We start from the raw sequence: 20,549 nt of genomic DNA, 5'->3' as shown, positions 1-20,549 counted from the left end.
ATGTTATTTCTTTACTTATGGAGTTATTTTATGTACACAAGCATACAATTCTTTCTAATTAAGAAGCTTTAAAAATAAGGCAGGGTATGTTTTGAAAGCTTTGCATCAAAGAAAATGAGAGGACACTACAGACGTGCCCTTATCTCTACTAACTAATCTCACTTGGACATTTCAGAGATAAGTACCATCAAAATGTAAAACTTGGGAATCTAAACTCATTTATTTTCTACTGTAACCACAAATCATGAATTAAATAGCCAGAGACAATCCTTAAATGTGGAGACTGAAAGATTCTTCCTGCTAAAAAATTCTTCACATTTTTCCTGAAAGGGATACCTTTAAATTTTTTTTTTAATTGTGGTAAAATACACATGAAATTTACCAGCTTGACCAGCTGCAAGTGCACAATTCAGAGGTATTAAGTACATTTACACTGTTGCACAGCGATCACCACCATCCAGCCACAGAACTCCTTTTGTCTTTCAGAACTGAAACTCTGTAGACATTAAACAACAACTCGCCACTCCCAGCAGCTCCTGGAACCCACCATTCTACTTTCTGTCCCCATGAATTTAGTACTTTGGGTATCTCATATTAGTAGAATCATAGAGTATTTGTCCTTGGTGACTGGCTTATCTCACTTAGCTTAATTTCCTCAAGGTTCATCTGTATTGTAGCACAAGTCAGAATTTCCTTCATTTCTAAGGCTGAATAATACTCCACTGTATACATATATGCACTACATTTTGTTTATTGATTCATCTATCAATGGACCTTTAGGTGCCTCCACCTTTTTGCTACTGAGAATAATGCTGCTATGAACACTCAAGTACAGGTAACACTTCAAGATCTTTCTTTCAATTCTTTTGGGTTTATACTCTAAAGTAGAATTGCTAGATCAGATAATAATTCTAACTTTAACTTTTTTGAGAATTGATCAACTTGTTTTCCACAGTGGCTTCACTATCTTATATTCGTATCAGCAATGAACAAGGGTTCTAATTTCTCTACATCCGTGCCAATACTGCCAACCCATTTTCTTTCTTTCTCTCTTTCATTTTTCTTTTTTGATAGTAGATGTCTTAAGGGCTATGAGGTAGCATTTCACTGTAGTCTGAAAAGCTATATCTTGGTCTCAAAATTAATTAGACATATGCATTACCATATGTAAAATTAGATAGCCTGTGGAAATCTGCTGTATGATGCAGGGAACTCAAATTTGGTGCTTGGTGATAACCTAGAGGGGTGCGATGAGGTGGGAAGGAGGTTCAAGAGGGAGGGGACATATGTATACCTATGGCTGATCCATGTTGATATTGGCAGAAGCAAAGTGATATTGTAAAGCAATTATCCTTCAATTAAAAATAAACTAATTAGAAAAAATAAGGGTACTTAGAGTAATTCCAGGTATTTTAGAGGCCACCGGTAGGTAGAAACAGCTGTACTCGGTCATAAGGCCCGAGCCCACATTCTCCTTCCCTTTGGGTGCCATGTTGAAATGCTTCCTAATAAACAGACATTACAGGGCACATTACACCCACATTCCAGGAAGCATATTTGCCTGGCTCTTTGTGTCTCGTCTCTTCTCTGTTTCCCATCTCAAGAGGGTTTTTTCTGAGCTTTGTTTGATAAGCAGATGATTATAGAGTACAAAAATAAAATCTCAAAATTAAAAAAAAAAAACAGTAAGTCTGTCAAAACAGAGGGCAGGATGGAAGATCAGGACACCTGGCCTACATTGCCCTTGGCTATATACCTGGACACAATCAAGGACAGAAATGGTAAAGGCCTAACTGAAGCAGAAGATATCAAGAAGAGATGAAAAGAATACACAGAAGAACTATACAAAAAGGATCTTAATGACACAGATAACCACCATGCTGTCATCATTCTCCCAGAGCCAGACATTCTGGAGTGTGAAGTCAAGTGGGCCTTAGAAGGCATCACTACCAACAAAATTGGGCTTCCAGGTGGCACTAATGGTAAAGCATCCACCTTTCAATGCAGGAGACATAAGAGACGTGGGTTTGATCCCTGGGTTGGGAAGATCTGGAGGAGGGCGTGGCAACCCACTCCAGAATTCTTGCCTGGAGAATCCCATGGACCGTAGCCTGGGGGGCTACAGTCCATAGGATCGGTGGAGAGTCAGACATGACTAAAGCAACTTGGCATTCACAAACAAAGCTAGCGGAGGCAAGGGAATTCCAGTAGAGCTATTAAAATCCTAAAAGATCATGCTATCAAAGTGCTGCACTCAGTATGTCAGCAAATTTGGAAAACCCAGCAGTGGCCACAGGACTGGAAAAGGTCAATTCTCATCCCAATACCCAAGAAGGAGTGTACTAAAGAATATTCAAACTACTGGACAATTGCACTCATCTTCCATGCTAATAAGGTTATGCTCAAAATTCTGCATGCTGGGCTGAACCAAGAACTTCCAGATGTCCAAGCTGGGCTTAGAAAAGGCAGAGAAACCTGCGATCAAATTGCCAACATTTGCTGGATCTTAGAGAAAGCACACTTGCCTAGAAAATCCCATGGATGGAGGAGCCTGGTAGGCTGCAGTCCATGGGGTCACAAAGAGTCGGACACCACTGAGCGACTTCACTTTCACTTTTCACTTCCATGCATTGGAGAAGGAAATGGCAATCTACTCCAGTATTCTTGCCTGGAGAATCCCAGGGACGGTGGAGCCTGGTGGGCTGCCATCTATGGGGTCGCACAGAGAGGGACACGACTGCAGCGACTTAGCAGCAGCAGCAGTAGCAGAGAAAGCAAAGGAATTCCAGAAAAACATCTACCTCTGTTTCACTGACTATACTAAAACCTTTGACTGTGTGCATCATCACAAATTGTGGAAAGCTCTTAAAGAGATGGGAATACCAGGCCATCTTACTTGTCTCTTAAGAAACCTGTATGTGGGTCGAGAAGCAAGTTAGAACACTGCATGGAACAACTGACTGGTTTAGGATTGAGAAAGGAGTACAACAAGGCTGTTTACTGTCACCCTGTTTATTTAACTTATATGCTGAGAACATCAAGAGAAATGTTGGGCTGGAGAGTTACAAGCTGGAATCAAGACTGGCAGGAGAAACATCAACAACTTCAGATATGTGGATGATACCACTCTAATGGCAGAAATAGAAGAGGAACTAAAAAACCTCTTGATGAGGGTGAAGGAGAAGAGTGAAAAGGCCAGCTTAAAACTAAATATTAATAAAACTAAGATCATGACTTCAAGCCCCATCACTTCATGGCCTATAGAAAGGGAAATGGTGGAAGTAGTGACAGATTTCCTCTTCTTAGGCTCTAAAGTCACTGTGGATGGTGACTGCAGCCATGAAACTAGAAGACGACTGCTTCTTGGCAAGAAAGCTATGACAAATCTGGACAGTGTGTGAAAAAGAAAAAACATCACTTTGCTGACAAAGGTCTGTATAGTCAAAGTTGTGGTCATTCCAGTGGTCATGAATGGTTGTCAAAGCTGTACCATAAGGAAAGCAGAGCACCAAAGAAGTGATGCTTTCCAACCATGGCGTTGGAGAAGACTCTTGAGAGGCCTTTGGAGTGCAAGGAGTTCACACCAGTCAATCTTAGAGGAAATCACCCCTGAATACTCATTGGAAGGACTGATGCTGAAGCTGAACTCCAATACTTTGGTCACCTGATGCAAACATCTGACTCATCGGAAAAGACTCTGATGCTGGGAAAGACTGAAAGCAGAAGAAGAGGGCAACAGAGGGTGAGATGGCTGGATGGCATCACTGGACGAAATGGACATGAACTTGGGCAAACTCTGGGAGATGGTGAGGTCCATGGGGTCGTGAAGAGTCAGAAACGACCACGTAACTGAACAAAAACAGTATACCTGGAGGATGGTAATTGCTCAGTAAATATTCACTAAAGTATGTTGAGTGGATAAATCACAAGGAAAGACAGGAGCTTCTACTGTGCATATACTTCAATTTCCAACACACTCTCTGAAAGTCATACTTCTATAAGAAGCAGAAGAAAAGAAAACAGAATCAGAGCTGAGGGAGAGACGGTCAATTCAATGCTCCACCATCACAGCAGCCACACACTGGGTCTCAGGGTGAAGCACTCTATACCATGCACTGACCTATTTTGATCTCAGAGCAGCTCGAAGGGATGGTATTGTTAGCTGCCTTGTAAGACAGAGAAAACTGAGGAGCACAAAGATGGAATTCCAAGTCCCTTTCTCCTCCTCACTATTCTGTACTGACTGCCTGGAGAAAATTACTTATTAATGGCTGATTTGTCAAAGTCTCTCCATAGTATCCATACACTCTGCAATTCTCAAAGCCCCACAGTTTCACAGAACACCCTCCAGGGACATAATCACCTTTGAAAAGATGTCCTCATTTCCTACAGCAAAGCTCTATCTAGAAGACACTTAAAATTCACATTTCTCTATAGGAACCTCTCCAGCACTAAACAATTTACCCTTTCGTTATCAGAATTTTGTGGTTATCAGTGGATAAAATTGTGGAACTTGAGGAAGTCTGAGTCCAGAAATCCATCTCAGTAAATTATTAAATCACATGCACACAAAACTAACAAATAAACAAAGAAACAAAACCTAGTATATGATGAAAGTATCTGTTGAAAATACCTGCTGCTAGAAATATGCTCTACTAGGGGTAAAAAGGATTAACTCTTTCATTTAATTTGAAAAACATAAAAATAAAAAATAAGTAAAAAAAAAAAAAAGTAAACTTAGGTGGTTTATGAAAAGAACATGTGAGTGCATACCTGAGGTACAACTGACATTTTCTTCCTTAAATCGTGAAGTCCAACACTTGTTGTCGAGATGCCATCAATGTAAATGGCACCTCCAGGTTCTGACAATCTAAAAAGGGCAGCAATGAGGGAACTTTTTCCAGCCCCTGTTCTTCCTACAATGCCAAGCTGTAAAGAGATCCAGGAGAGAGTAAGAATTAACAAAATGCAACAAACCTGGGAGAAATGCTGGTTATTGATGATGAATGTTAAAAGTTCTATATAAAGAATAGTCCATAAGTTTCTCAGTCATGGTACTGTTGACATTATGGGCCAGATAATTCATTCTTGGGGGAAGAGGGCTTGTCCTATGTATTGTAGGGTGTTTAGCAGTAGCCTTGAACTCGACCCACTGGACACCAGTAGCAATCCCTAAACAAACTGTGGTAATCAAAAATTTCAGACACTGAAAACTGTCCCCTGGTTGAGAGCCCTAGTCCCAAGAAGAGTTAAAAATGACAACCTGCTGGCAGTGAAAAGCCAACGATCTCCTAAGTGGTCCATAAGAAGTCAGCCTTTAAATTAGCTTTATTCCTACAGCCTGAGTAATTTGACCTAGAGAATTATGTGACTAATTTTACGGAGATATCAAAAAGTAAAGTCAGAAGTATTATACATAAAAAAGGTATTCACTTTTTCAAGGCCTAATTATTTAAGAGGAATTATTCTTTGGTAGAAAAACTAAAAAATTTCCTAATATTAAATATCTTAATTATATTCTATCTTGAAAGAAAATATCTTAAAATTATAAAATGCAGATCTCACTGTCTTATAAGACAGAGGGCAGTAGACAAAATGCACATAATGAAGTCAACATCAACACAACATTTGCTACTTATATGGGACCTTTCACTGAAAGAGTTCAAAAGGTATTTTATAAACACATTAATACTTGCAATTGCACCTTGGAAAGATACATGTCAAGGGTCAGTCTCGTCATTAAAACCAACGCAGAGAGAAATTCAGTGCACTAATGGTAAGACTGGGGCTTTTCTGGTGGCTCAGTTGTAAAGAATGCACCTGTCAATGCAGGAGACTCAGGTTTGATCCCTGAGTGTGGAAGATCCCCCAGAAAAGGAAATAGCAACCCACTCCAGTATTCTTGCCTGGAGAATTCCATCGACAGAGGAGCCTGGCAGGCTACAATCCATGAAGTCACAATGGAGTTGGACATGACTGAGCAACTAATATGTATCAGTGCAGGAGACATGGGTTCAATCTCTAATCTGGGAAGATCCCAGATGCTACAGAGCAACTAAGAAGGTGCATCACAACTACTGAAGCCCACACAGCCTAGACCTGGGAGCCACAACAAGAGAAACCACCACAATGAGAAGCCTGTGCACTGCAAGTAGAGAGCTGCTCACTGCAACTAGTGATCCCCCATTCATTGCAACTAGACAAAACCCAGAGAGGAACGAAGACCCAGCCCAGCCAAAGATAAATAAAATTATTTTGTAAAAAGTTATGTTTACACTATGCTGTAGTTTACTTAGTGCACAATAGCATTATGTATGAAAAACAATATTCATACCTTAATTTTCAAATACTGATTGCTAAAAGAATGCTAACTATCATCTAAGCCTTTACTGGATAGTAACATTAAAAAACACTGATCACAGATCAGAAAAACAAATATAATAATAATAAAATGGCTTGAAATATTGTGAGAATTACCAAAAGGTGACAGAGACATGAAGTTAGCAAATACTGTAGGGAAAATGGTGCCAATGTACTTGTTCAACACTGAGCTGTCATAAATGTTTACTTTGTTTAAAAAAAGAAAAGAAAGGAAGAAGCATTATCTGTGAAGCACAATAAAAATATGTGTCTTTCTTTCTGGGTGTTCTCATACATAAATCAACACACATTAAGACACAGGTGACAACTGTATCTATGAGAATGTATGTTCCCATATTATCAGCTCCATTGACACTGATCCATCTGTGCAAGTGGGAACATTTGTAGACTTAAGATAAATGGGCTGAGATATGTAGGGGCATTGAGGGCCACTCAACGGAATGTGAGCTCCAAACTCCAGTGAGGAGAAAAATAAGAAACAAGGGACTTCATGGGTAGTTCAGTGGTTAAGATTCTGAGCTTCCACTGCAGGGGACACGGGTTCAAACCCTGGTAGGGAACTAAGACCCCACATGCTATGTGGCCACAAATCCCCTTCAAAAAAGGCAACTCAAAGGAAAAAAAAAAAAAAACAAAAACACCTGGCTCTGGCTATTTCTACAGTTAAATCATTAAACCTGTTAATATAGTCTGAATGTCTTATCTGGGTCACCAATGGGTTTTACCAATTCCACATGGAAAGTGTCACCAGTATCAGTAAGTTTACATTCCTAACACCAACGACACTTGGAAAAAATCTTATTTTAGCTGCTTTTTTTCCTACCACTAGGAAATGTAAGACAGGAAGTCAGGAGCTGTTGTGTCTTCAGCAAGATGTCATGGGAAAATGATTCCACTTTTTGAAATTAAACTGATGTCCAATAAAATGAAGCTATAAATCCCAGGTTTGTGAATGTGCAGGGAAACAGGCCAGGGTTCATCTCTGATGACCACACCAACTTGTTAGACACTTGCTCCTGGATCTCTCTTCACATATCAAACTTAACATGATCAACATCTGATACCCCACATAAAAGAGCCATGTCCTCTGACTTCCCTACTCTACTTCTTTCCCAGGCTCATAGGCACAACTCTCCGCCTTACTTCCAGCTTTCCCTGAGTCCAGCATGCTGTCAAGCCCTGAAAACTCTACTCTTGCAGTGTTTCATGGCTCAATGCCTCATTTTAAGGTCCACATTCACCACCTGAGTGTCAGGATGCATTATCTTTTAAAAAACAAAATAAAACAAACTCTTTTCTTAATCATAATCGGTGCAAATGAATTTGAAAAGTAAATAAAGACTAGATATACCCTAGAAGTCTGATAAAACCAATCTTAAGATGTTGATGTTTTGATTTTCCAGACTTGTGTTATGTGTTCTTAAAGATACAAATTTACATATTTTAACAAAATATGATTAATATGAACATACTGTTATAATGTATCTTTATTTAGAATGTCATAAAAATATTTATTTTATTTTACTCTACCAACAAAGGTCCATCTAGTCAAGGTTATGGTTTTTCCAATAGTCATGTATGGATGTGAGTTGGACTATAAAGAAAGTTGAGTGCTGAAGAATTGATGCTTTTGAGCTGTGGTGCTGAAGAAGACTCTTGAGAGTCCCTTGGACTGCAAGGAGATCCAACCAGTCCATCCTAAAGGAAATCAGTCCTGAATATTCATTGGAAGGACTGATGCTGAAACTGAAACTCCAATACTTTGGCCACCTGATGTGAAGAGCTGAATCACTGGAAAAGACCCTGATGTTGGGAAAGATTGAAGGTTGGAGGAGAAACGGACGACAGAGGATGAGATGGTTGGATGGCATCACTGACTCAATGGACATGAGTTTGAGTAGGCTCCGGGAGTTGGTGATGGACAGGGAGGGCTGGCATGCTGCAGTCCATGGGGTCGCAAAGAGTCAGACACGACTGAGTGACTGAACTGAACTCTTATAATGTATCTTCATTTAGAATTTCATAAAAATATCTAAGTGGCTACATAATATTACAGTATATGTGACTATTTATTTAACAAACTCCTACTGGTAGATATTTAGACAATCTCCAATATTTTGCTATCATAAATAACTCTGTGTCAAATATCCTTGAAGCTCAATCTTTGCAAACAACCTTAATTATTTCCTTCAGATAAATTCTCAGATATGGAATTGCTGAGAATAAGGTATGTACATTTTAAGAGAAAGCTGTTGAGTATTGCCAACCTAGTCCTCCAGAAAAATGATACCATTTTCAACTTCCACCTGTTTCCCTGCACATTCATAAACCTGGATGTTATAGCTTTGTTTTAATTGACATCAGTTTGATTCCGAAAAGGAGTCAATTTCCCAGGACGTCTTACGGGAAACACAACATCTCCTGACTCCCTATCCCCTGCACCTGCCCGCCCGGGTCCACGTGCTCTCGCTTCTCAGATTAAAGCCCTGAAGGTCGGTTCTGTGTCACTCCACGCCAGGACATCTCTTCTGCAAAACTGTCCCCACCGACCTCTCCATCCTTCATGTCCATGAGTCAGCTTTCTTGGGGTCACTAGGCAGTTGTGAGGGTTGGATATGAAAACGTGTGTTACTCACCTGGTAGCTCTTTTCCCTGAATGCCCTGCAGGTAACTAGTTCTTCACTCACTGGATCAGGGCATTGCGCCTTTGCTCATGTTGGTCTCACCTCTCAGAATGCCTTTCACATGCATTTCCACCTGCTGAAGCCCTGACCACACATCACTAAGTCTGTCTCACATGACTGATACTTCAAAAATGCTCTCCCAGTCCCCTATGTGTGCTTATCCCAATACTAACAGATGTTGTATTATCTTTTCCTAAACTTCTATAAAAATTCTGATGACCTTCTAGTTTACAAAACTAATATACCTATTTTCTTGTTTCTTCAACTGGCCTGTATATGTTTGACAGCAGAATCTGTATTGGACTTGACTTTTCTTATTTTTATTTCCTGTCGAGCCCTGAGACAAAGAAGCTTCCACAGAAAGCTGAGATTTTTTAATCAGGCCAGAGAATTTATGGAAAATCTATCACCATATTATTTAGACATATGATAAGTTGGACAAAGAGAAACATGGCCGTTGGATCCTACAGCCATAAATACAAATTCAAATGCCCAACACCTTATTCTCATGGGACAGACAGAAAGTGGTTATGGGCATTTTATACAGTATGAAAACTACAACCATCATTGTCCAAGCATTTACTCTGATCCCTCTTCTGGGTGCTTTATATGTCTTATCTTGTTTAAGTCATACAACAACACTACAGGTTAGGTCCAATCAATTCCATTTTTCAAAAAGAAAACTGAGGCTTAATTAGTCTGCTTGAAATTTCAGAGTCCATTAAGTCATAGGATGAGACTCAAACCAACATCAGTTGGCCTCTTTTTCCATTCTGCTGATGAAGTCCTTAAACCTGGATGACCTGGCACCTTATCATGTCCCTCTGTGTAGCTAGAACAGAGAAGGTGGGTAGAGGTGTACCTGAAGTTAAAGGAATGGGCTTACCATAGAGATCCTGTGGCTGGAGAATCGAAGCATGATGACAACATGGGTACATATAACACAGTGAGTGGGACAAGAGGGATGACATCACTGAGTAGAGACAGTACTTGAGGGCAGGTGGGCTGGCTCTCAGCAAGAAGAACCAGCACCCACAGCTGGGATGGAAGAGAAACCTGCAGCTAAGTGGGGCAATGGTTCCCCAGGAGACAAGCCAAACAGACCTCCTGCCCTACTTGGGGAGCAAGACTCATTTTTTATCCCATCAGGTGGTGAAAGAGCCGCACATACACTGCTGGGTTGGACTGTCTCTGACTCCAGGTCCAGGCAGGGCTGAAGCTGTAGGAAATCCCTCCAGTCCCTGCAGGAGGCTCGTGTTGTGAAGGCGGGAGCAGGATGAAAACCACCCATGATGAAGACAGACTCCACTGAGAGGATGCAAAGAAATGCAGTGGAATCACACAGAGTTGAATTATAAAGTATAAGTGCAATTTGCAGAATGTGAAAGTAAGTAAATCTATAGGGGAAGTGGCACAGAACTTTCTAGAGCCTCATGCTCAGTCATAACAGGGACTTGGGTAACTCTTGAGCTCAATTGCAAACTGTCAAAGAATGTTTAATAGAAATCACAGGTTACCACTCATCAGAAATGCCTATGGGAGAGAAAGGAATTTACCAGAAGGTCTTGTTCAAATGTGACGCCAAGTCAAGAGGTCTAGATGAGCTTGAGACTCTGCATTTCTACAAAGCTCCAGGAGATGTAGGAGCTGCTGGCCCTGGCAACACAGTCTGAGTCACAAGGAATTAGAAAGCCGGCAAGGCGAGTGGGACAATCTGGGGTGAGGAGAGGGGTTGCTGAGGAGATATTATGTAAAAAAGAAGAAAGTGTAGGAAACTAATATTTTTGCACATTACAGCAAGGTCTAGTAAGCATCTCTAAAAGTGTATTATAGAAGTAAGAGCTCTGAGCAAGAAAAAAGTAACAAACCAAAACAAATCTATCTCAACATCTGGAAAAATAAAATGGCCCAGAACTCTAAAATCATTAAATCAACCACAAAACCATTTAAATGAAAATTGCAACCAGTGTTCAGAATCTAACTGGGAAGATTAAGGTGCTATTTACCTCATTTGGGGTCTCTATTTTTACTTGCTATTTCTTCCATGAATTAGGATTCTATGTAGTACCTACTGCACTCTCCTATTGACTCTAGCTTTCAGGAATCAGGACAGCAGAGGAAACAATGGAAAGAGAAGAAAGCCCCATTTCTGCTGGGCAGGCTCACTCCCACATCCTCCACAGCAGCCTCTTTCAATCAAACCCAACACCAAACGGGGACCCAGAGTGATGGGGTGGGGCCGGTTAGCAGGAAAGGAAGCCTGGGATGTTCATGGGTGGAGTAGAATCACTTCCTGAACACACTACATGGGTATCATCTCCAAACACAGAAATGAAGCTAACGATGATAAGGCAGAAGGGGACGACAGAGGATGAGATGGTTTGATGCCATTACCAACTTAAAGGACATGAGTTTGGGCAAGCTCCAGGAGTTGGTAATGGACAGGAAGGCCTGACCTGCTGCAGTCCATGGGGTCGCAAAGAGTCGGACACAACTGAGCGACTGAACTGAACTGTGATGGGGGAGCGGACCAAGTAAGAGATCAAAAGTCAAATTACCAGAGTCATTAATTGTTTCCAAATTCAATTTGCCCTCAAACATTTTAGAATCTCAATAATCCTATAATTTGCAATTTTTAAGAAGAAAGAATAGAATCTATCATGTTCATAAGTTGTACTGCAGGGTTTCTTAAAAAATTCCTATTTTATGGCTTTGGGGAAAATTAAGACAAGTGCAAGCTAACAGAATCACATTTACAACGGGAAATCTGACAGACACATTGTCTGAGAGTAAGCTAACATCTCCTACAGTGCTCTCAGGGTCAGGATTGTATCAAGAGCTTTGGTTAATGTTTTTCCAACAAAACAGTCCTCAGCTTCTTCCTGAACTACCATGGAACTGGAAATAATTATGTCACCTTTTAGTGCTGCAACTAACTGAAGCTGCTCCCTGGGTATCATTCTGGCAATAAGTTGAATATGTATTTTCATGTTACAAGGGTATCATTCATTAAATTACAGCTAGAGTCCACTTGGGGTTGCGGTGGGAAGAGTTAAAGAACAGTTTTTTTCAATTGTTCATGCAGTTGTCTTGTGTGTATGTTCTGGTTACTGGCTGCTCACACCTGTGTGTTACTCACCCTTGCAGACAGCAGTCCCTGAGCACCCTCCCTATGCCCTGCAGAATGCCACTTTCTAGGGAACAAACATGAAAATAAGATGCTCCTTGATTTTAAAAAGCCTCACGGTACTGTGAGATACAGACCTTAAATTACAAAGCACGACACAGATGCTATCTTACATTTTAATTACGATAAAGTTCACATAAAATTTACCTACTTAATCATTTTTAAGTGGATGATTTAATGTTAGTACATTCACATGGTGTGCAACCAAGCTTGAGAATTTTTTTTTTGCATCATAAAACTGAAATTCTATAATCATTAAACAAACAACTCCCCATTGCCACTCCCAAGTCCCTGGAGACCACCATCCTACATCCTGTCTTCCTGAATATATTCATAGAATTTCAGCACCTCACATAAGCAGAATCAGAGTATTTGTTCCTTTCGTGTCTGACATTTAGCAAGATGTTGTCAAGGTTTAGCCCTAGGTCAGAATTTTCCTCCTTTTAAACATTGGATATTTCATTGTAAGGATTAGTTCCTTCCAACTTTTGGCTGTTTTGAACATAGTTGTACTGTGAATGCTACCTTAAAAGAATATATAGATCCTTAGAGACTGAGATCGCTGGGCGAGTGGCGTGGAGCCTGCCGGGAGTTGTAGTCCGCAGCGCGACCACGCGCCTGCGCCATGGGCAGCTGACCCAGCAGATTCTTTACCAGCTGGGCCATAAGGGAAGCCCAAGAATACTGGAATGGGTAGCCTATCCCTTCTCCATTGGATCTTCCCAACACAGGAACTGAACCAGGGTCTCCTGCACTGCAGGCGGATTCTTCACCAACTGAGCTATCAGGGAAGCCCCCTTTTTCTGTTGAGGTGTGGTTAATTTACAATGTTGTGTTATAGGATATTGCAAGATATTGAGTATAATTCCCTGTGCTATACACGTATACATAGGTGGCTCCACCTGGAGAATAACAGAAGTAAAGAAATTGGAATCTGCCACTTCAAGTTCCATATAAATTGCACATTGCTGGAAGAGGGCAATGGCTGTGGCCCTGGGTTGTGCAATCCAGGCCTCCTTGAATCAGGGCTCAGTGTTTCAAGAATATGATACCGACTGTGAGGTCTTCCACCAGCGCTTCCAGCAGTTCCAGTACAAAGAAGCAGCTGGGCCTCAAGAAGCTTTCAACAAACTCTGGGAGCTCTGCTGTCAATGGCTGAAGCCAAAGATGCGTCCTAAGGAACAAATCTTGGAGCTGCTGGTGTTGGAGCAGTTCCGAACGATTCTCCCCACAGATAGAGACCTGGGTGAGGGAACATTGCCCAGAGAACAGAGAAAGAGTTGTGTCACTGATAGAAGACTTACAGAGAGAACTTGAGATACCAGAGCAGCAGCTCGATAGGCAGGAAATGCTCTTGGAAGAACTGGCACCAGTGGGAATAGCACACATACCACCAAACATCTACCTGGAGTCACCCCCACTCCAAGTAATGGGACCTGCCCCAGAAGTCCCAGTGGCAGAGGCATGGATCCCACAAGCCCGGCCACAGGAGCTGAACTTCAGTGCTGCTGGGGAAGGCCAGCCCTTTCTCAACCCTGGATACCCAATACCAAAACTTGACGTGAGCTTTCCATTGGAACATAGAGAAGAGGCATGGGTGAAGGAACTGCAAGATTCCAAAGAAATTAAGCAATTACTTGATTCCAAGTTAGGTTTTGAGATTGGAATAGAAAATGAAGAAGATACTTCAGAAAAACAGAAAAAACTGGAGAATATGTATCCATTTATTGTTACTTCAGAGGGGAATGCTCTTCATGGCCCCATTTTGCAAAAAGACTATGTACAGTTAGAAAATCAATGGGAAACCCCTCCAGAGGATTTACAGAGAGATTTCACAAAACTTGTAGAGCATCAGAACCCCTCAGCAGGAGAGAAACCTGAGAGCTCCAACTTGGAAGAACCTCTCAACCCAAGACCCCATAAGAAGAAGAGTCCGGTTAACAAACCTCACCGAAGTTAGTGTGGGAAATGTTTTGCTCGAAAGTCACAACTTACAGGGCACAAGAGAATTCATTCAGGAGAGGAAACTCATAAGTGCCCTGAATGTGGAGAGAGATTCCTCCGCAGTTCAGACCTTTACAGACACCAACACAGGGGAGAGACCCTATGAATGCACTGTGTGTAAAAAGCGATTCAGTCGGCAGTCACACCTTATAGGGCACCAGAGAACCCATTCCGAAGAAGAAACATATAAATGGCTTGAGTGTGGGAAAAGCCCTTTTGTCATGGATCAAGTCTTAAAAGACATCTGAAAACTCATTCGGGTGAGAAACCTCATAGATGTCATAATTGTGGGAAGAGTTTTAGTAGGCTGACAGCTCTTACTTTGCACCAGAGAACACACACTGAAGAGAGACCTTTTAAATGTAATTATTGTGGGAAAAGCTTTAGACAGAGCCCAAGCCTTGTTCTTCATTTAAGAATTCATACCAGGGGAGAAGCCACACAAGTGTAGTCATTGTTCTAAAAGCTTCAGAGAGAGAGCAGGCCTTACTATGCACCAGGTCACCCACTTCAGAGGACGTCTTTAAGGATTGTTAAAGGAAACAAATCCTACAGAGATTGATAACTAACCCCAAAACAAAACCTTAAACATGCCACAGCCTCGTTTGTCTTGGAAGAATTCTTTTGTTTGAGCTTGTAAGAAAAGAAAAGCTTTTTTTTTCTACTTTAAAAACCCATCTTCCAAGTTATATGAATTCTAGAGTATCTACCTACTCTTTCAGTTTTCATAGATTTGATTTATTCTGTCTCTGCAACTCATTTTTTATTACATTGACAATTTTTGTGAACCAAGCCAACCATATCATAAATGTCAGCATAAAAATAATGGCAATCCTTTTCAGGGTAGGGTCAACATAATGGATTATCATATTTATCTGGCATATCTATTACAGTATTACCATAATTATTCTGCTGTCATTATTAAAAGTGATTATATTAGTTTAACACTTCATGTGTGTCCCAAGTGGCAACAAAGGAGACAGTGTATTTTATGAAATAATAAAAATGTGTTAGGAAGACATGGATGAAGAGAAGTTCGTTTGCCTGCTATGAACTGGGTTCTTTCCATTGAAATTTTTGTTTTTGAAGAAATTAGAATTTTAATCTTTACTTTTGAATTTTGCAAAGTTGACTAATCTGCTTAGTTGGCAGTCTGGGGTGATGCTGCTCAGAGCTGAGTATTGGTTTGATGATTTATTTTGTTCCCAGGATAAGTCAACTCTTTGTGGAAGAACCCATTTGCCAGTTGAAGTCATACAAGTAGACTCTAATTTAATTTACACTGACTGAGGAACCAGTATCCATTGCTTTTCATTCTCCTTTGCTATTCAACTGTGTGTCTCTCAGTGCTTTAAAATTTTACCCATTCTTTAATTCAGTGTCTCCATAAGTGTGTGTCATAGAACACCTATTTCTATAAGATAGTTTGCAAATAACTTTGGGAATCCCTTCCTGCTGTTTCTGCTTTGTAGATTTACAGTGCACATCAGCCTATGAGGATTCTGAGAGGTCCTCTCATGAAGGTGGAAAAAGTACCTCTTTTGGCTCAGTGTTTTGCAATCCTGTTTGACCCCAGGACCTGTTTTCATGTATACCCAATAATAACCCACAGAGCTCATATTCTGCAAATATTCTTGGAACACACTGCCTTTAACACATATTTCTAAAGCTATCTGTATAACCTGATTGTTCCCAAGCCTAGCTATTTCCAGTTGCTTCAAGGGTGTTATGAAAAAATCTTTACACTTATTTTTTTTATGTAACATAAACACATCATTTAAGGAGGTGAGGGTCAGTAATTCAGATATTTATGTGTTGCTCACTGATTTGTAACCTCTTTGAATTTTACTTATAATCTCACACACACATTGCTACTTATATAAATGTTTTCATATACTAGTGGTAATGACTCAAGTTCCTATAGCAAAGGAAGAACTCTCTTTGTCAGTTAAAGCTATTAATACATGAAAATATTCATTCAGCCTAGTTCCTTGTTAAAAAATGCAAGCAATAGGACATTCAAGTATTTTCCTTTGTGAAGATACCAGTCATCCTTTCCTTAAACTTGAATTAGGGAAAGTATATATTTTTTCTATTCCATTAAAGTTCTTGCAACTGATGTTTAATATAAGCATTGTGGGGGTATGTACTATGTACCTAACTAGTCCTGTTCTAGGCTTAATGGAAACTATTAAAAATTAATTCATAAAGAGTTTATAATATCTTTAGTTAAACAAGAGTTGGGAAACAAATGGAGGGCAGTGCAAGAGAGTTTGTAGTTAAGTGTCAATTCATACCAAGTACTAGAGCCAGGATGTGTCCTTCATTTTTGTCATCCAGGTCCCAGTATGATGCTGCTATAAGTTTGGGGATAAAATTGAGATCCCAGTAGCAATAAACATGGAACACGGGAGGAGTCTGAATGTAGAGGTAAATAATACTGAATGTAATGGCTTCTCTTTTCTCTCTTGTGGAATTGCATTCAAACCAGGACAGTGCCTTAGAATGGATGTGCCCAAATGCTCTGTATCTATGCAATATCTTAATAAAGTGAAAACGTAAAAAAAAAAAAAAAAAGAATATATAAGACACTGAGGAAGAACTGAGAGTCTTGTAGATGCATTAGAGTCACCTCAGAAAATGAGGAGACTTTCACCATCCAGATGACAGAGGGGAAGGTCTCTGAGGCAGAGGGCAGACTGCACACTGGAAGCTGGGAGGATGTGACGCTTTGGGAGAGCCAACACACAACCCGAGTGCAGTGGTGTGTATAAGTCAGGAGACCTGCTGGCTGCCGAGGGAGGTGAAGAGGAGCTTCCTACCAACTTGTCTGCTCTGGTTTATTCTCTTCTTCAAGACTCTGCCCTGCTCCAGGCCAAGGGCCTCAAGCTGAGTATGAAGGAACATCACAGCAGATGTGGACACTGGCAGGTTCAGGTCACAAGCCTCTCTGCCATCTCCCATGTGGACCTTCCCTGCTCTGTTCAATCTGCTTTTGACTTTGAGCAAATCTCTAGGCCCTGCCTCCATCAGAAGCCCTGATTCCTCACCCCTGACTGAGTCATGATTCAGGCTCTCCTCTAGTAACAAGGAGCTCACCCCACGGCCCCTGCTGGAGTGGACTTGGGGCTGTGCTCTGGCTCAGCAGCAGCTCTCCCAGCCCAGTAAGGATCAGATCTGCGCTAAAGAAAGGAGCAGTCTGTGGGGGGAGGGCAGGGGCATGGCAGCTCAGCGTGGATGTGTAGGAGGACAAGTCTACAGGAAAGACCAAGGGACAGAGGAGCAGGCTGCAACCAGAGGGCACCGTGGGAGGAAGAGAAGATTTCAGAAACACAAAGAAGAAAAGATGGAAAGAAGATACTGGAGAATTAGGGACAGGGAGCTAGGACTGACTTCCCAGACTTTGTATGAATAATCAGGTGTCACATATAGTGTCCTGGGTCAGGTTAAAATTGAGCCCAGGAGCCCAGGGCCCACCAGCCACCATGAGGGAGCTCACAATACAGGGGATAAAAAATGCTTGTATCCCCATTCCGTGGTCAGTTTCCAAGCAAGATTCACCCACATATCACTGATTAAATCTGCACCCATGAGGTATAAAGAGCCCTCCCCTCTGACACACTGACAAGGAAGCCAAGAGCAGACGTGGTGCTAAATCTTTAGCTGGATTTTAAAGAGGCAAATGGCTTAAACTAACCTTTTCTCTTGGGTCAATGAGCGTGTCCAGGTTCTTCAATACCAGAGGCCCATCCAAGCTGTACCTGAAGTTAATATAATAAAAGTTGAATCCATCCTCCATGGGGCCAGGATGGTGGTGGACGATACTCATATTCCCAGGGCGCTTCTTTCTCAAGGTCTGTATATTCAATCACCCTTTCTACTGAAATCATCTGAAACACATATGACATCACATGAGTTAGTATCAGAGGAGTCTTGTTTATGGATGTTCAGAGACTGTAAATGAGACATTTTGTTTTATCTTTATATCTGATTTTATATGGTTCAGAATATCCCAGCTCTTAGCATCCACAAAAGACAGAAACAGGAGTTTGATGAGGCCTTGGATGATTTACAAATTTGTTCATCATCTTCAATACTTTTACTTCAGCCACTTCCTCCAACTTTATGTTAACACTAAAAGAATTAGAGAAATCAATAGTAAGATTTTATTGATCCACTTTTCACACCTGAATGAAAAACAAGAGCATTTTGTCAAAGAAAAGAATATTTACGGACACCAATCAGTAATGTGTGGCTACAGAAGGGTCATGTATTACACCAGATAACAGAACTGGATGGTCATCAAACCTCCATTTAATTATCAGTCATTTTCTATTCTATTAGAAGAGAGAAGGGGAAAGATTTCATTTTGATTGTTTTTCTTCCTTTAGCAGAAGCTGCAAATATTCAAAAGTGCATAATTTACATATTGACCAAGGCCTCCTAAACAACCATGACTCCACATCTTTGAGAGCAGAAAGAAGGGCCACCAGAAAATTCAGGTGTTCAGCACATACAAGAATAAATGATAAAATGGGGCAGGGGCAGAAGATAGGAACATATCAATTAAAGAAACCTCAAAACACTGAATTCTTTATTTTATAAAATATGAGGAATCACCCATTAAGAAACAAAGAAAAACAAGCTGCTAAGAGGAACCTCTCTCCTATAGAGACATTTATTGTATTTGAGGACAGTTTGTGATGAATATAAAACCTTCTGACATGGTACATGTAAGACTGAGAAAAGATGTATATATTTTATTTTACATTAACTTTAAGCAGATGGAGAAGAATGTTAAAAAAACTTTGTTAACTAAGATGTAAAAATAATAGTTTTACTACTTGACATAAGAATTGCTTTTATGCCATTTAACAGCAAGGAGACTTGGAAATGCTAAGAATGGAAAGACAAACATCACCGTATTCTCCACTTCAGCACTTTGCCTGACACACCACTGGAACATCCCCGTGAGTGTGACGGTGAGAGACAGCACCAGGCCAACCTCCCCGAGATCCAAAGCTAAATGAGGAAGAAAAGCAATCAAGTCAATCTCCTTCTCAACCCCTCACACAGCTCCTTCGTCACTTTATGAAGAAGAGTCCTTTATTTTTATGAGTTTTAATGGAGCATAGTTGATTTGCAAAGTTGTGTTAGTTTCAGGTGTACAGAAATGTGAATTAGCCATATATATATATACATATATATATATATATACACACACATATATATAAAATCCACCCTTTTAAAGTTATTTTGCCCATATATGTCATTCAGTTCAGTTCAGTTCAGTCGCTGTCGTGCCCGACTCCTTGCGACCCCATGAGTTGCAGCACGCCAGGCCTCCCTGTCCATCACCAACTCCCGGAGTTGACTCAAACTCATGCCCATCGAGTCAGTGATGCCATCCAGCCATCTTATCCTCTGTCGTCCCCTCCTCCTCCTGCCCCCAATCCCTCCCAGCATCAGGGTCTTTTCCAATGAGTCAACTCTTCGCATGAGGTGGCCAAAGTATTGGAGTTTCAGCTTTAACATCAGTCCTTCCAATGAACACCTAGGACTGATCTCCTTTAGGATGGACTAGTTGGATCTCCTTGCAGTCCAAGGGACTCCCAAGAGTCTCCTCCAACACCACAGTTCAGAAGCATCAATTTTTTGGCACTCAGCTTTCTTCACAGTCCAACTCTCACATCCATACATGACCACTGGAAAAACCATAGCCTTGACCAGACAGACCTTTGTTGGCAAAGTAATGTCTCTGCTTTTTAATATGCTATCTAGGTTGGTCATAACTTTCCTTCCAAGGAGTAAGCGTCTTTTAATTTCATGGCTGCAGTCACCATCTGCAGTGATTTTGGAGCCCAAAAAAATAAAGTGTGACACTGTTTCCACTGTCTCCCCATCTATTTCCCATGAGGTGATGGGACCAGATGCCATGATCTTAGTTTTCTGAATGTTAAGCTTTAAGCCAACTTTTTCACTCTCCTCTTTCACTTTCATCAAGAGGCTTTTCAGTTGCTCTTCACTCTCTGCCATAAGGGTGGTGTCATCTGCATATCTGAGGTTATTGATATTTCTCCCAGAAATCTTGATTCCAGCTTGTGCTTCTTCCAGCCCAGCATTTCTTAGATGTACTCTGCATATAAGTTAAATAAGCAGGGTGACAATATACAGCCTTGACATACTCCTTTTCCTATTTGGAACCAGTCTGTTGTTCCAAGTCCAGTTCTAACTGTTGCTTCCTGACCTGCATACAGGTTTCTCAAGAGGCAGGTCAGGTGGTCCGGTATTCC

The 20,549-nt window shown here is 40.9% G+C and overlaps 1 protein-coding gene and 1 pseudogene across 1 annotated transcript in view; one reads left to right on the top strand and one right to left on the bottom strand.

Annotated features, from left to right (window-relative positions):
* Positions 1-20,549, bottom strand: part of LOC110142410 (ATP-binding cassette sub-family C member 4-like) — a 176,119-nt gene that overhangs the window by 35,158 nt on the left and 120,412 nt on the right. The window contains 4 exon segments of the mRNA XM_070471513.1: positions 4,774-4,929; positions 17,954-18,037; positions 18,039-18,146; positions 19,178-19,278. Coding sequence (XP_070327614.1) covers positions 4,774-4,929; positions 17,954-18,037; positions 18,039-18,146; positions 19,178-19,278 — 449 coding nt within the window.
* LOC110127205 (zinc finger protein 449-like) lies at positions 13,163-14,852 on the top strand (annotated as a pseudogene).

Source organism: Odocoileus virginianus, chromosome 8, assembly GCF_023699985.2.
Source record: "Odocoileus virginianus isolate 20LAN1187 ecotype Illinois chromosome 8, Ovbor_1.2, whole genome shotgun sequence".
Classification (NCBI taxonomy): Eukaryota; Metazoa; Chordata; class Mammalia; order Artiodactyla; family Cervidae; genus Odocoileus; species Odocoileus virginianus.
This window is presented reverse-complemented; position numbering and strand designations above follow the sequence as displayed.